General features: G+C 42.9%; 1 protein-coding gene across 4 annotated transcripts in view; it reads right to left on the reverse strand.

The window, feature by feature from the left end:
• Nucleotides 1–13,096, reverse strand: part of LOC103176599 (solute carrier family 26 member 6) — a 76,348-nt gene that overhangs the window by 21,141 nt on the left and 42,111 nt on the right. For 3 of the 4 annotated variants that reach the window (XM_007890241.2, XM_007890238.2, XM_007890239.2), the window contains exons 5-12: nucleotides 11,821–12,002; nucleotides 10,704–10,868; nucleotides 8,530–8,682; nucleotides 7,241–7,323; nucleotides 5,708–5,855; nucleotides 1,436–1,549; nucleotides 1,110–1,187; nucleotides 132–227 (exon numbers count right to left, since the gene is read on the reverse strand). In XM_007890241.2, the coding sequence (XP_007888432.1) occupies nucleotides 132–227; nucleotides 1,110–1,187; nucleotides 1,436–1,549; nucleotides 5,708–5,855; nucleotides 7,241–7,323; nucleotides 8,530–8,682; nucleotides 10,704–10,868; nucleotides 11,821–12,002 (1,019 nt within the window). The remainder of the gene's footprint in view (nucleotides 1–131; nucleotides 228–1,109; nucleotides 1,188–1,435; nucleotides 1,550–5,707; nucleotides 5,856–7,240; nucleotides 7,324–8,529; nucleotides 8,683–10,703; nucleotides 10,869–11,820; nucleotides 12,003–13,096) is intronic. The other variant, XM_007890242.2, reaches the window with a different exon arrangement.

A 13,096-nucleotide genomic window follows, 5' to 3' on the forward strand; every position in this document is an offset into this window, starting at 1 on the left:
TTCAAATCTGTTATCCATTGAACAGGGATACAGTGATTGAGAGAGGCAAGAGAAAGATTCCAGGTCACAACTGAAGATGTCCTGGTTGCTACATCAATAAAGTGACATTGGGAAGCCAACAAGGCTCTTACCAAATCCACCTTGTTTGTTTTCCAGAAATGACAGATGTCACGGAACTGTTTAAACATCCCCTGGAGGTTTATGATGATGATCGATGCAAGAACAGCCTGCACAAGGGAAAGAGAGCAGTCATTACACGGAGGCCCATTTCCCAACACCTTTTCCATTGAGAAAGAAAAAAAAACTCCTAGCAATACTTTCAGATACACCAAGGCAGAAGGACCAGAGGGCATAAGGCAGGCTTGTGAAGGGCAATTTCAGGAAAAAATATCTACCCATTAATGGGTCAATGGACAGGGTAGTTGCAGCCAGGACACTTGATTTGTTTAACAAGCAGTTTGATGCTGCAAAGACCAGATGATAGGCTGAGTATTCTGGAAGGATGAGATCAGATGGGCTGAAGGACTTTCTTTATCTGAAGCTCTGGTGATTAACCTTTGGATACAAACTAAGGTGCTGGTCGTCTCCAGCAATAATTCAAGGTTTGAGTTTCAGAGTTTGTCTCCAGTATAGTGTGTGTGTACACATATGTGGAGGGTGGGGTGCAGGGGATGACAGCTAACAGCAGACATCAAACCCATCCACATTCTCAGCTTCCTCAAGCATCCTGAGCCTCGAAGCCAAGGAAACTATCAATAGGTGCTTGTGGCTCACCAAAAGCAGATGATTGTTAAATATATAAACCTATACAGAATTGGGCACATCCATTACACTGGGTCCAAATTGGGTAAAGGGATTGACAAATATTAAAGCTAAAAGTACCTTGATGTGTCTCATATTGACCCCTTGGAATGCTGCTCAGATATTAATCACTTTGTTGTTGATAAGTTCATCAGGCTGCATAACAGCCTCTCGGAGATCAGAAATCAGATTAGCACTGAGTGAATCAGCCAGAGACCCATCCTGGGGATGGGGAATTCAGTCCTCCACATGATGGATCTACCTCAATTGTACGTGGGATAAAGCTGCCAATGGATGGAGCGACATACCTTGGGCAAAGCACTGAACAGTGATCCGATCTCCAGAATGACAACCAGGATAAGAATGCAGGAAACTACTGAAGCCAACTGTGAAGATTCCAATGAGCAAAGATTTCAGTGACATTCCCCCAAAATTATCCAGTACATCCCCAAATTAACCAGTACACCCCCCAAATTATTCTGCTCCATTATTCTCAGATGTACTATACCGTTAGTTAAAGCTGAAGAATTCTGTAGCCTTTGGGATGTCAAGGCTGTATTTACAGGTTCTTTTATGAATTGTGCAAGTTAGAACTCACATTTGGAGGCCTGCGTGACCAGTGTGGATATCTCACCTGTGTTTGCCCACCTGTGGATTCCTGAACCAGGGACCTCGACATTGAGCAACTAACCCCAAAGCATTGGAAAAATCCTCCCACAAAGTTACTCAAGCCCAGAGCAATCAACTCCTGGAACAAACAAACAAAATGGGAATGCATTAGAGAGGAGAGCACATTTATCCTGCACACAATCATACTATTGTCCTATGTTCTTGACTCTCAGGTGCTCACGCGATTGACGCAATTGTGAGTTTCCATCAAATTGGGTCCACACAGGTGTTCATCTGCTACAATACAGAACCCTATCACTCAGCCTGGACAAAGAGGGGCTCAAATCCACAACATTCTGATCCAGGGGCAGTTATACAAACTTGAGAGGATATATAATACAGTATATATAATTCTTGCATTTGTATATAGATGTCTCAAAGCGCTTCACAGGAATTTACTGTGAAGTGTTATGACTATGTATTTGTAACTGTTCTGGCATTGGTGGGGATATTACAATACTATATTTATATAGCACCTAATTTATATAGCAAAGAAAAATTGGTCACTCAATCCACGATTATGTGGGACAATGCAGAATTGGCTGCTGCATTTCGCCCACACAGTCAATCCATTTTACAATATAGTCTGTGAAGCGCTTTGAGACATCTCAATGATGTGATAAGGCGCTGTATCAAATGCAAGGATTATTTACGATATTCACATCAGGAGGGAGCATCAGAGTGGCTGTGGATAAGAGTGAGGCTCGGTGGTATTATGGATTCTGCTTCGGCCACTGATCTTAGTAAAGTATTTCATTCTTCAAGTTTGTAAAATGTCTGAAAGTGCTTCCCAAGATGTACTGTAGGAACTGTGGAGCCAATTTGCACACAGCAACATCCCACAAACATAGGACCAATGAAGTGAGTGACCAATTTTATCTGGAGGAATGTTGATCAGTGTAGGATATCCCTTTAAGAAGCAAAAGACAATTAAGAAAAATGAAATAAAAACAATAAGTACAAAGGGACACTGGGAATGGAACAAATTGGTGTGGTTATGGTTTGCTGATTGGAGTGTGTCTGCTGAGCCGGTGAAGGAGGGCCTGTTTCTTTGGTAAAAGGTCTGAGGAGGCCCCTGCCTTGAGGGTGTGGCTCTCTTTCCCAATGGGAAGATGGCAGGTCCATGGACAGTGAATGCAGTTTGGCTGTGTTTGAAGGCAGAAAATGGAGTGGTTTTCCTTCTAAAATTGTTCAGAAGGAACTGGGGTTTCATCCAGAGGAACTGAACTGTTTGAGCAAGGTGCTGGGAGAAGAATGTTTTGATATAAGCTTCATGAATGAACAGCAGGTCAAAGCGTTTTGGGAAAGATTTGATGCAAAGAAGCAGGGTAAGCCTCTGAGTGACTACACTGCGGAGATATTATCAGACCAGGAAGTGAAGGTGATCACTATAGTCCACAATGAGGGGATGAATGAGCACAATGCAGAAGTCTGGCTGAAGAGACACTATTGGGTGGTGGGACCAGTGATAAAGGTTACTGACCAGGATTCTGTTTGGAACGGGACAAGAAAGTGTTGGGTTTGTTTCCATATCTTCAGTTACTGGGGGCGGTAATACACTTGCTGAGTATGATTATTTGGGGAGCACTGAGAGGGTATATTGTATTACCAAGGAATTCCAAAGCTTTGTGAGAGGTTAGGGCATTTCGTGGCAGTATGCCCTGAGATGAGGTGCAGTATTTGTGGGCAGAACCATGAGATTTGTGGATGCCAGGCACTGAGAAAATGTAATTTGTCTGATGAGGAAGGGCACCGATATTGAGTGTGCCCGCACTCGTATGCAAACAAAGCAAGAGTGGAATTTAAGATGGGGGGAGAATGTGGAGTCCTGTAGCTCAGTGGTTAGAGCACTCGCTTTGCAAGCGAGAGACCTGAGTTCAATTCCAGGCAGAGGGCGAAACCTTGGGCAAGTTTCCTTACTCCACACAGAGCCTAATAATAATCCCTCCAAAACCAAAAACAATAATAAAAATTGGTCATTTTCAATCTACGACTGTTTATGGGACATTGCTGTGCACAATTGGCTGCCGCGTTCGCCCACAAATATACAGTCAATTCACTTTACAGTGTATTCTGTGAAGCGCTTTGGGACATCCTCCTGACGTGAAAAACGCTATATCAAATGCAAGTATTATTATTATTAACGTGGAAAGGAGGGGGAGCGAGGCTCTTGTACAACAGTGTCACTAAGAATTAGTGACATTGTTGTATAAGGACAAGGAAGAGAAAGAAAATGTAAACAACTGGAGACCCATAATGTTGTTAAACGTAGATTTGGAACATAAGAACAGGAGTAGCCATTCACTCCTCTAGCCTGTTCTGCCATTCTAGTAGATCATGGATGATCTGTACCTCAACTCCATTTATCCGTGTTGATCCATATCCCTTGATACCCTTATCCAACATAAATATATCCACCTCAGTCTATCGACCTCAGATTATAAGATCTTGGGAAAAATTCTGTGTAATAAGTTGAGGAAGGAGATGGGAACATCTTGGAAGAGATTCTGAAAGTCTGGAGTACGGCATGTCCCTTGTCATGCTCTGTTTGGAGCCCCAGCTGCAGGTTTTTAGGGAAGAGAATAGAATGGATGGGGATTTGGGAGCAAGGAAGAGATTAAGGTTCTCATCTATATGGATGATGGTGGTCATAGTGCGAAGAGACAATAGATCAGTAAGGAAGGTACTGGAGATTGAAAGGGAGTATGAGGAGGCATCAGGAGTAAGGGTGAATAAGGGGAACAGTGAGGTGTTGGTTTAAGTGTAGTGGGAAGACAAGTCCCTTATTAAAGAGAATTTCATGGTGAGTATGGAGTGGATCAAAGTTTATGGGGATTTGGTTCAGAGTAAGGCTAAAGCATAGGGAGAAATTGGATACATTTAATAATTAAAAGGAAGAAGGATGAGTGAGTGACGATGTCTGGGAGGATAGTGTTGGTGAAACCGGTGGTGTTGCGATATTGTTGTATGTTGAGAGTGGAAAATTGGGTGGTGGGGGGATAATTGGTGGAGGGGTGTTGGAGATCCTCTTGTTATTGTGGTCTAGTTATGCAAGGTCACAAAGGTGTGGGAGAAGAAAGGTTCGAAAGGGTTTTTCATGGAATGTTTCTGGTTTGGGCATGTGTGACAGTATTTCAAGTACAAGGAAAGGGACCACGCAATCCCTTTTGCATGGGAAAGGCCAAAAGAAATTCAGAGGGTGTATCAGTTCTTTAATTTTTTTTGCTAAGTGTGAAACCTAGATGTAACTGATAATTACTCACAACAATTCACAGAACCTAACTGAACATGTAATCTTGTTGCCTGGGCTGAAGTTGGTTTGTTTAGAGGGGATTTTGCTTGGGCTGGAAATCAAGTAAAATTGGTGTTGTGCGTTTAGTTGCTATTGTACCAGAAATTAAGGGTTGGGTGTAGTGTGGAATATACAGGGGTTTTATGTTGCTTGTGGTTAGGATAATATAGAGATGGCTTTGTTTTTAACTTGATGAAGGTAGAAAGTGTTGCCTTGAACTGTTTTGAAAAGTCATAATTTCGCAAATAGACACAGGGTTTGTATTATGCATTTTGTACCAATTTACTGAATAAATCACATTGACATTGCTATAAAGAAACTTACTGACACACCAGGACATCAGGAAAAACTCCCTCCTCTTTTTGAGTAGCACCATGGGATCTTAACATCCACCTGAACGGGCAGACGAGATCTCAGTTTAACGTCTCATACGAAGGACGGTGCCAGTACTGCGGTTTCAGCCTAGACTGAGTTCAAAGTCCTGACTCGTGGCTTGAACCCACAACCTTCTCATTCACAGGTCAGAGTGTGAGAGACAAAGCCAGGCTAATGTATAATGCACACAGTTTTGATGATGATTCTAAGCCCTCTGCCTCACTGGGCATTGAACTTGGAATCAAACCGAATTCTATCGTGACATTCACCTCAAACTTCAGGTGTGAAAAGGCTGAGAGGAAAACCATGGGACTTGGCGTGCTGAATCCCAAACCTGTTGCTTGAGGTATGACATAAATCACATTCACTTTCTGTTCCCGTGCTAATTCTCAATGAGATTTCCAGTGCACTGGTTGGTGATTGATAACTGGGAGCATGCACATTTCCGATCATTAGCAACCAAAATAGAAGAGCTTAGAAGAATTATCAGATCATACATGCCCATACATTCACAATACCTGTATTACCCTGATCACTATCAGGAAATATACAAAAGTGACTCTCAGTTACCTGATTGCTGTCCACTTGGTATCCGTGCTTAAGTCCAAAGATCTTCCCCAGAGAAATGGTAATGCCATATCCTACAATGGCCACAGCAAATGCATCTCCAATAATTGAGGAGGACATCTCGAACTCCGGCAGGACCGGAGCTTGCAAGCTGCACATCATAAAAGAGATGAGGTTACACCAAATCAACTGGTTATGTTGTAAAATCAGGGTATAAGGTCTAATTACCTTACTACCACACATCCGTTCCCTGACCAGGACCACTTTTTTCCATCTCCGTCACACTGCCTGCCTCTGTCAGTACCTCACAATTAATGTAGCTGAAACCCTTGTCCACGCCTTCGTCACTTCGCGGCTAGACTATTCCAATGCCCTCATCACTGGTCTCCCCAACTCCACTATACACAAAGTTCAATTAATTCAAAACTCCGCCAGCCAGATACTCACCCGCATAAAACTCTGTACCCCCATCACACCAGTCCTTGCCAGGCTCTACTGGCTTCCAATTACTGAATGGATTGATTTCAAGATCATCTCTTGTTTTCAAATCCCTTCCTGCCCTCGCACCTCCTTACCTATCCGATCTGCTTACCCTCCACTCCACCACACAATGCCTTCGCTCGACTGGCTTCGGCCTCCTGTTTGTTCCTTGTCCCCTCTGCTCCACATTCGGTGGCCATGCTTTCAGCCTCTACTCTCCAAAACGCTGGAATCTCTCTCTCCCCACTTTCAAACCCCGCCTAAAGATCTTCCATTTTGATCATGTTTATAAGGTCACCGCCCCCCTCCCTCTCCTCCTGGCTCAGTGTCAGACTCTGCCACTGTCAAGCACTCTGGGACACTACTCTGCATGAAGGGTGCTTATCTATCTGATCTGCCAAGTAGTTTTTATTGAATAGTGGGGGGAGGGGTACTTTGGAATGATGTGATGAAATGGGATGAATTTTAATGCTAAAAGATTATTATCACTTTAAGATATATAATGTATTTATATTATAGAAAATATATGTTAACTTAAGTTTTGTTGTTAAATGTAGATTCAGAGTATAACAGGAGTAGTTTTCTCTCACTACTTTCCCAACCATTTATCACAGGATGTCCAATAAACAAAATTCTGGTCCTTACATTTGCTTTTCATACCAGGAAGATGTCCTCAAAGCACTTCACAGCAATATCCCACAAACAGCTACGGAATGAATGACCATTTTGGAAGATTTATGGCCAGGACACTGGTAGAAACTTCTCTTTTCAAATAGTGCCATGGGATTTTAATGCCCACTTGAACAGGCACAGCCAGGACATCTCATCCAAAGAACAGCACCTCCAACAATGCAGCACACCCCAAGCACTGCATTGGAATGTCAGCCTGGACAATATGAGTTCAAAGTCCTGAGCTTGAGCCCACAACCTTCTGACTCAGAAGAGAGAGTATTACCAACTGGGCAAGGCTAACATGTAACACACACAGTGTGAGAAGTAAACTAATGAGATTAGGTTGATATTCTCCTTGAAGAAGATATATGAAAATTAACTCACCCTTTTGGAATCGATCCCACAACATCCACTCCATATTTTCCAGTTAGGTTACAATTTGCTGAAACCACTGTTGCGATCACCACCTATTTAGAGGTGATCAGAAGACATGGGTAATGTTGGGTGCATTTGAACCCTGGTATCTACCCATTTTGCCCACAAAATATTCAGTCAATTCACTTTACAGTATATTCTGAGATGTTTAGAAGATGTGAAAAGCGCTGTATCAAATGCAAGGATTATTATTATTACTATATTCTGTGAAGCGCTTTGAGATAGCTCGAAGATGTGATAAGGCACTATATTAAATGCAAGAATTATTATTATTATAAAGTCTTTGGAAGGAGGTGTGACACCATTGTGGATTAAATAGTTTCCCACTTACAATGAAAGAAGAGTCAGTGACAGAGTTCTCCAGAGATTGGTAGAGACCATAGAAAGGTGCAGGAGCACAAAAAACTCCACAGTCTAATATAGCCATCCTATTTTCAAATCCCATTGCTCCCAATTTCATTTAACTCCACTCCAACAAAAATCTAACCAATTCCCTCTCGACACTGGTCCACAATATCTGCCTTCCTGGGCAAACTCCCTTCTCTTTACAAACAGTGCTATGGGATCTGCATGAACAGGCTGACAGCAAAATGTTGGCACCTCCATCAATGCAATGATCTCCCAGCTGGAGTACCAATGATTCTTGAATGCTTGATTCTGCAACCTTCTGATTCATTTTCATCAAACATCATATTCTTCCATAAGATTCCCTCTTACACATTTTTGTTTTTGGGATGAAGCATAATAATAATAATCCTTACATTTGATATAGCGTCTTAACATGTCTTCGAGATGTCTCAAAGCACTTCATAGAATATATTGTAAAGTGAATTGATTGTATATTTTGTGGGTGAAACGCGTCAGCCAATTGCACACAGCACAAACAGTCATGGATTGAGAATCTTTGCTGATGTGAGGCGCAGAAGTGAGGCGAGACTGTGGAGGAATTTGAAAGTAACAATGAGGATCTTGGACTCGATCGGCTAGGGAATGGGGAGAAGTGGAGCTAAGCAACCACTTTGGAGAATTGCTGGCTGGGTCACAGGAAAAAACTCACTTCTCTTTTTGAGTTGTGGCATGGGATCCTTAATGTCCACCTGAACAGGGACAGATGATGCCTCGGTTTAACATCTCATCCAAAGGACTGCACTAGAATGTCAGGTTAGACTGTGAACTCAAGTGGGGCTTTAACCCACAACCTTCTCAACCTTAATCAGTTAGAAACCTATTGTTCTTACCTCAAGGAGTTCTATAGGAATTGGCAATGGCGATTTCGATTTGATGTAATCATTTAGCAGTTTCAATGCATACAGAGTGACCATGACGATAATACTGATAACCAAAGTAGCAATGTTCGTCAATGGCAGTGCTTTGCAAATGTCAATCGCACTCTGTGAGAGGACACAAGATGAAATGTGAACAGTCAAGACAACTGAAGTCTTTGACAATAAAACCATTTTGTCTTAAAATTGAAGATCACACAGAATATAATACAATTTTACATTTATAAAGTGCCTTTCATGTCGGGAGAATGTCTCAAAGCTCTTAATTGTGGAAAATTCTTAAATTTATTTGGAAGCGGGTTCTTTTTAATTGTGCAAAATTGGCTTCCACGAAGACCTTTCTCTTTCACTGTGCCTTCGGTTATCCTCCCACTCCCACCCTCCTGGCCCTCGAGTCCTCTTGATTCCAACCACCAGCTCAGGTTCAAACCCTCCACTGTCCAGCGTCTTGGGATGTCCTCCTGACATGAAAGGCACTGTATAAATGCAATTTGTTGTTGAATTAAGAATTTTTCACAGTTCAGCACTATATTAAGTGTTAAGGCAATCTTCTTAAGCCTGAGCCCATGAGATGTTTGAGGCTACAGCAAGCCAGATTTTCATTAACAGTTTTTGAGGGAGTTTTCTCAGTGATTCCTGCCCTTTGACAGCTTAAACATTGTCTGCTAATAAAATATCCCACGGACACAGCTTGACTTGAGATTCCAGTTGGCATCTTACGTCAGGAAACTGCCTGGGTTGAGTTGTTGTGTTGAGGTAACTCACATGCCTATGTCTATGGAAGAAACATGGATCAAGTGCTATTCTCTTGTTCTAACCCTTCTTATGTTTACAGTAGAGAAATTTATATTCCCCTTATTGTGGATATAAAACTAATGGGATTAATGAGTTGGTGTTCTCTCTGCTTCTCCAATTGTGAGTGTCTCTCTTTCTCTCTAACTCTCTAATACCCAGGGAGATTTCTCCACTGTTGGTTCATTGTTAGGTGTCATTCTGCTACACAGAAGCAGCGTGTATTGTACTCTATAGGGCAGTTACAGTATAAGGATTATACAGTGAATGCATAAGTTCTAAGTGGGCCCCTGTGGTAGACTAACCAGAGTACTTCACTGCCAGATTTTGTGATAGACCAAGTGGTGAGGAAGACATCCTAAAGTGTGAAGGGCATTGTTAGGACAGACACCAGGAAGTATTTATTTGGATAGAACTGGGGAATGAATGGCTGATGTCAGGACACTGAACTCATTTTAGGAAGAGCTTGATGCTATGAGGCTGACACTGAAAATCTGAGATCAAATATCACACGACTTTCTCTTGTGACCCCACTGATTGGACAGAGTGTCAGTTGTGTGAACAGGGTTATTAAGGTGGTATTCGAGAGGATCAATGGACTAAACAGTGAATTACACAGAGCGAATTTGCATGAGAGTGAGCAACTGCCAAACGGATATTTACTTAACCGAATGCGTGTCTTCACTCTGCATTGTGCAATACAATACAATTTACATTTATACAGTTTTGGGACGATATCCCAAGTGCTTCACAATGTTTGATGGGCACCCGACTTGGGGGTGGGAGCTGATTGAGTGTATGGTGGGTGGTGGAAAATACCTCGGAAATCTAATGAAAATTAACACGTTCTAGTCAGTGGATGCTGGCATGCAGAACTCCATCAGCAGATTGCAGTTCAGCACCTCTGTGCAGGGCACACTCATAGGCTACAGAAAGGGAGCTTGTTAATGACCCTATTAGTATAAGGCCTGAAAAAGAATGAGGGTCTCCCACCTTGCTCCGCCTCAGAGGCACGCTTCTGAGCATGCGCAAAACCTTAAATAATAATAATAATCCTTGCATTTGATATAGCACTTCATCCTGTCAATGAGACTTTGCAGAGTGCTTCACAGGATATACTGGAAAGTGGATTGACTGTATTTTGTGTGTGAAACGCAGCAGCCAGTTATGCATAGCAGTGTCCCACAAACACTGCTGTGCACAAGTGAGTGACCAATTTTATTTGGGGGATTGTTGGCCAGGACACCAGCTCAACCACCATAAGAGGATGTTCCAGATTCTACTAATATCCCCCTAGACACAGGCTTAATGTACACTAAGACCTGCCCTTTACTTACATAGATGAGGGATAAGGGCCCGTTGTATCTGGGGATGTTGATACCAAACACGTACTTCAGCTGTGAGATCAGCACGTGGATGGCAGCCGCGGTGGTGTAACCTCGCACCAGCGGGTCTGACAGATACGTGACCACAAACCCAAACTTTATCAGCCCAAGCACGATCTGTAGGACGGCAAAGAGACACAAGCAAGGTCAGTTTATCACTGCCAGGTACTTTATTATATCTGATTGCTGCTCTGAGAGATGTGGAGGCACTGAGGGCTGAGGCAATTAGAGAGGGAGGGAGAGAGAAAGGAAAAGAACTTCATATAAACATCTTAAACAGTTTCTCAGATAATCACCATCAAGTATAGTGACTGTTCGTTTTAGGCAAACGCAGCACCATTTGCGTCAGCCACTAATTGCCACCATGTCAATGGTCAATTAAAGGATTGTTGCCCCAAACACAGGGAGAAGCTCCCTTCTCTTTTCCAATAGTGTCTTGGCATCTTTAGGGTTCAGACTTTGATTTAACATCTCATTTGAAGGCCGGCACCTCTAACAATGAGCTCCCTGAGTACCGCACCAGAGTGTCAGGCTAGATTGCGTTTCAGTTACCTTGAGACTTTGTTTTGGTCCACTGCATGTCTGACACATGCAAAACTCATCACCATGCTTAACAATATCCAAACCAAACTGAGAATTCCATGCATCCCACCTACACATGAAAATTCCAGAGATAGATTGTTGGAATGCGCACTCTCTCCCTAGGTATCCTAGGCATCCTGCTTACCTAATTCCGGAAAACATTAGGCGGAGATTGGCTTGAGAATCTTAGCTCAGAGCAAACCTATTGGACAGTGGAGGAGCGGGTGGGGGCAGGTGGACAAGTTGTATGGTATATAATAGGAAAATATCAGGGTTTCCAGAATCCCTCTGACTCAGAGATGACAGTGCCACCAGCCAAGCCTAGCTGACACCCAGGATCTGACCTAATATACTGGTGAAACATTCTCAATGGAATGAATGGCCTCCTCTCTGTCTATAGTTCGGCTGTCACACACTCTTTTCATTTGCTTTCCAAAAGTAGTGCCCTCTTCTGCCCTTTTCTGGACAATGAATGCCCAGTACACACCTGATAAACTCCACTGAAGAAGGTAAGCAAGGTAGCCACTTTGACCCTCATCAAGTCTCTTGCCGCAATATCAATGACTAGTGTTGCATTTGTAGAATTGTCAGAGGAGATTACAAAGTCACCATCCGGTGCCAGCCTCTCAGTCACGGTGCCAATCATTACACTCAGTACTGCAAAGGTACCTAATGAAGAGACAGTAGGAAGAAGTTACATTCAGATCAACAACTTGCTTGCACTTATACAGCAGCTTCATGCAGAACAGCGTTTCAGAGCACCACACAGTGGCAGTGGCAGTGACATACCGAGCAAGGGAGAAGGGTCAGGGAGAGAGGACCAAAGGCACAGTCAAAGAGGTAGATCTTCAAGTGAGATTTAAAGATGAAGGGTGCGGGGGGGGGGGGCTGGGGGGGTGAGGTGGTAGGATTGAGGCAGGGAGTTCCAGAGTTAAGGCATGGGCAAGGATCGTGGCGCGGAGGGGTCAGGGCAGTGCGCAGCAGGCTGTGTGAAGAGTGTGGTGAATGGAATATAGCAATGCAACAGATCCTGGGTTACTCACCCACAAAATATAGAGTTAATTCACTTTACAGTATATTCTGTGAAGTGCTTTGAGACATCTCGAACAAATGATAAGGCGTTATATCAAATGTAAGGATTATTATTACTCTTTCTCTTAGTGACGTGACCTTAAAATTAAAGCAAATCTGAGAGGATTCTCTGAGAATAATAATCTTGATCGCTCAGCCATGGAAAGGGGGATGAGAAATGGATGGAGGGATTTAGAAGATGGATAAATCACAAGATCTGTCGGGATGAAGAAGGTTCTTTGGCTAGCATGATTTCATCTCTCCAGAACACCCACCCTATCATCCCCCATCGCAGAATCGAACTGTGTTTTAAATGAGTCCAGGTATCCTGGCTTCAACCACCCTTCCCGGCAACCCTGTTCCTATCAGATCAAATGCAAGGATTATTATTATTAATTCCCCTCTGAGTAAAGAAAATCTTCCTGGTGTCTGTCCTGAAATTGTTCATCACAACTCTAAACATGTGTCCTCTTGTTCTTCTGTTTTTGGTGCATCCAAAAGTATTGATCTAGGTTTACTTTTTCAATCCCATTTAAAATGTTTATACACCTCTATGATTTTCCCTCTGCATTGCCTTCTCTCAAGACTGAAAAAGCCTAGCTCCGCTAATCATTGCTCATAGCCCAAGATAAGTCAACCCTGTTTTAAGCACAGGAGCCAGCCAGCAGTGGGTTTGCGCAGTGAATGGGATT

Source organism: Callorhinchus milii, unplaced genomic scaffold (assembly GCF_018977255.1).
Source record: "Callorhinchus milii isolate IMCB2004 unplaced genomic scaffold, IMCB_Cmil_1.0 Scaffold12, whole genome shotgun sequence".
NCBI classification, from domain to species: domain Eukaryota; kingdom Metazoa; phylum Chordata; class Chondrichthyes; order Chimaeriformes; family Callorhinchidae; genus Callorhinchus; species Callorhinchus milii.